The sequence below is a fragment of the Solanum stenotomum genome, chromosome 8, assembly GCF_019186545.1.
Source record: "Solanum stenotomum isolate F172 chromosome 8, ASM1918654v1, whole genome shotgun sequence".
NCBI classification, from domain to species: domain Eukaryota; kingdom Viridiplantae; phylum Streptophyta; class Magnoliopsida; order Solanales; family Solanaceae; genus Solanum; species Solanum stenotomum.
Window position 1 is genome coordinate 16081018 of NC_064289.1, and position 4086 is coordinate 16085103.

Below are 4086 nucleotides of genomic sequence, written 5' to 3' on the forward strand. Positions count from 1 at the left end.
ATTTTGAGCTCGAGGGACATGTTTGAACTCAATCCTTGTAAATCTCCTACTCAACTCTTTAATGCAATGCAGATAAGGCAGGATCTTGACATTCTTAGTGGTCCATTCTCCTTGCACCTGGTGAACCAATAAGTCAGAATCTCCTATCACCGAGGGTTCTTTGATGTTCATGTCGATTGCCATCCTGAGTCCAAGAATACAAGCCTCATATTCCGCCATGTTGTTGGTATAATAAAACCTGATCTTGGCTGAGATCGGGTAATACTGACCTGTTTTCGAAATTAAGACTGCTCCTATTCCAACTCCAATAGAGTTCGATGCTCCATCAAAGAACATTCTCCATCCATCATATGACTCTAATATGTCTTCTCCTACAAACAAAACCTCTTCATCAGGGAAATAGGTCGTGAGTGGCTTGTAATCCTGGTCCACCGGGTTTTTTGCGAGGTGATCAGCCAGGGCTTGTCCTTTGATAGCCTTCTGTGTCACATACACAATATCAAACTCACTTAACAAAATTTGCCACTTCGCCAGTTTACCCATAGGCATGGGCTTCTGAAAGATGTACTTTAGTGGATCCATTCTTGAGATCAAGTATGTGGTGTATGCAGACAGGTAATGCCTAAATTTTTGCACAATCCAACTCAAAGCGCAACATGTTCGTTCTAACAACGAGTATCTTGCCTCGTATGGTGTGAACTTCTTACTCAAATAGTAAATGGCTTGCTCTTTTCTACCTGTCTCATCATGCTGCCCCAATACACATCCAAATCCATTATCCATGACAGATAGATACAATAACAAAGGCTTTCCTGGCTCTGGTGGGACCAATACTGGTGGGTTGGACAAGTATTCTTTGATTCTATTGAAAGCCCTTTGGCATTACTCCGTCCATTTTGTGGCAGCATCCTTCTTCAGTAACTTGAATATGGGTTCGCAGGTCACTGTAGATTGAGCTATGAACCGACTGATGTAATTCAGTCTTCCCAAGAAACTCATCACGTCTTTCCTGGTCTTGGGTGGAGGTAGCTCTTGGATTGCCTTTATCTTTGATGGATCCAATTCTATGCCTTTCCTGCTAACGATGAATCCCAATAGTTTTCCCGCGGGTACTCCAAATGCACACTTTGCTGGATTCAACTTTAGATTATACTTATGCAACCTCTCGAAGAACTTTCGTAAGTCATTCAGGTGGTCTGAACTTTTTTTGGATTTGACAACGACATCATCCACGTACACTTCAATTTCCTTATGGATCATATCGTGAAAAAGGGTAGTCATGGCCTTCATGTAGGTTGCACCGGCATTTTTGAGACCAAATGACATTACTTTATAGCAATACACTCCCCATGGAGTGATACACGCTGTCTTCTCTGCATCATCTTTATCCATCAGGATTTGGTGATACCCTGCAAAGCAATTGACAAATGATTGCAACTCATGTTTTGCACAATTATCGATGAGTATATGAATATTTGGAAGAGGGAAATCATCCTTAGGACTGGCTCTGTTGAGATCTCGATAGTCCACTCATATTCTGATCTTTCCATCCTTTTTTGGCACGGGCACAATATTAGCTAACCATGTGGGGTAATTTGTGAACCTTACAATGTTCGCCTCAATTTGCTTAGTTACCTCCTCCTTGATCCTTAAGCTCAAATCTGGCTTGAATTTTCTTGTCTTTTGCTTAACAGGTAGACAAGTGGGATCAATCGGTAATTTGTGCGAGACAATATCAGTGCTCAATCCTGACATGTCATCATAAGACCAAGCAAATACGTCAACATACTGCTTAAGCAATTCTATTAACTCTTGCTTTCTTTCAGCCTCCAAATGTATGCTTACTCGTGTCTCCTTCATGATTTCCTCATTTCCTAAGTTGACAATCCCTGTTTCATCCATATTGGGTTTCTTCTGACTTTCAACCTGCTCAATCTCGTGTGGCAGATTTTCAGGCATCATGCTTTCATCATACTTTTCGTGATCTTGTTCATCATTTTCATCTTGCTTGGTGGATTCATTACATGTCATAACCATTGAACGAGGATTTTTATTAATATGAGTGCTGAAAAGTGCAAAAGGTAAGTAAAAATAAATAGATATTTAAAATAACGAGAGATTTTTTTAAAAAAAGAAAATAAAGACTTTTATTTCAAAGCATTCGAGCTTTTAGAAGAGGCAAGCAAAAAAAGTTTGGGCATGATTCAAGCCTCAATTTGATCATGCAAATTTTAAAATTAAGACTATTTTTCCACACTACCAGGACTCTGGTTGAAACAGGGACGGGCTAGTGGTCCGATTTTGCAAGATTTCTCCAGGTTTGGCGTCACGAATGGTCAACTTATTGAGATTTATCCCTTCCTCTTCTCCAGCCATGGCCACGAATAGATTGCCTAATCCTTCTATGATGTCATCAACGCCAGCTTGATCTGGAATAGAAGATTGTTCGGGTACGAAGATTGTATCACTCGCCTCCTGGTGGAATCTTCCAAAGGTAGGATCGTATCCGAGTCCATTGGTGCCTCTCTGATGCTTCAGCTGGATCGACTCAACTATGCCATTGGACTTAGGTCCAAGTCCATTCTTAGGTTGATATCCGTACTTTAACATTTCTGACGCAACCATTTTCGCTGCGCTTGACAACTTGGTATCTTCGGGCTCTGCTCCTTCATTGACCCTTATAGCTTGCATGATTTCCAAAGTGTGAAAAGTGGCTCCGCCTAACTCATCGATGACTGGGATAGAATTAACAGAATAAATGGGGTGATTGCCTTCTCCGTGGATGGTAACTTCTCTGTGACCCCATTCAAACTTTACACATTGATGAAGAGTAGAAGGAACCGCTCTTGCCATGTGAACCCATGGTCTTCCCAACAACAGGTTGTAGTTGGATGATACATCCATCACTTGAAATAAAATGGGGAATTCAGCCGGCCCCACCTGCAATGTGAGATGCATCTCTCCGATGACACTTCTTTGCGCTCCATCAAAAGCTCTAACTTTCACACGAATTTCCCTTATCTCTCCCATATTAACGCCTAAATCTCTCAAAGTGGTGAAAGGACAAATGTTACATCCAGAGTCACCATCAATTAAAACTCGAGTCAAAATTTTATCACAACATTTGACTGCGATGTGAAGCATTTTGTTGTGCCCAGCCCCTTTTGCGGGCAATTCATCATCATGGAAAGAAATCTTGTTAGCTTCCACTATTCTTCCAATCGTTGTAGCTAAGGTCTCACTGTGGTCTCTTTTGGAATTATCACTCCGCTTAACACCTCCATCAAAGCATTTCTATGAGCTTCAGAACTCATAAGCAAAGACCAAATGGATATGTGGGCTGGCGTCTTCCTCAACTGTTCTTCAACCGAATAGTCTTTAGACTGCATCTTCTTCTAAAACTTTGCGGCTTCATCATCGGTAATATTCTTCTTTGGATTCTGTTCTTTTCTGAGAACTCTTTGATTTAGGTCCTCTGGGGCATAGCACCTCTCCGACCTACTCATCCCTTGAGCCACGGTAGTGTCGATCATCTTGCCATTGGCACTTGCTCGATAGTCCCAAGGGACTGCCTTGGTGTCATACTCATGCTTCTTAGCAATTAGAGTGGTCACTACAACTCTTGGGAGATATGTTTGGACAGTCAGAGGTTCCCTTAGCTGAACAGTGATAATAGGTTGTGCCGAAGATGTCATGGCATCCGCTTCATCTATGTTTGGATAGTCGGGGGTCCCATATTCGTCATCTAGAGTAACCATGTTGACTTCCCGATTCTCATGGTTTGGCAAGGGATTGTTGTTCACATTGGGAGATGCCGGAGTGCATTTAATTACTCCTCTCTTGATCAAAGACTCGATCTGGTTCTTCAAACCATAACAATCTTCTATGTCGTGTCCCTGGACTCCCGAGTGGTAAGCACATCTCTTGTTCCCATCAAAATTCCGAGGGATTGGATCAGGAAGTTTTCCTTCAACTGGTTGCAGCACTCCTGCTGTCCTTAACCTCTCAAACAATTGAGCATAGGGTTTAACAATCGGTGTGTAAGCGCGAGCATTTCTAGCTTCAGGATTTAGACGTGGTCTCGGT

General features: G+C 42.0%; 1 protein-coding gene across 1 annotated transcript; it reads right to left on the reverse strand.

Annotated features, from left to right (window-relative positions):
* Positions 1-882: 882 nt before the first annotated feature.
* Positions 883-3030, reverse strand: LOC125873545 (uncharacterized). The gene is made up of 3 exons (XM_049554457.1): positions 2261-3030; positions 1604-2065; positions 883-1507 (listed from the first exon to the last, which is right to left on the reverse strand). Exons 1-3 carry the CDS (start codon positions 3028-3030, stop codon positions 883-885), a joined length of 1857 nt encoding a protein of 618 aa, XP_049410414.1.
* Positions 3031-4086: the final 1056 nt, after the last annotated feature.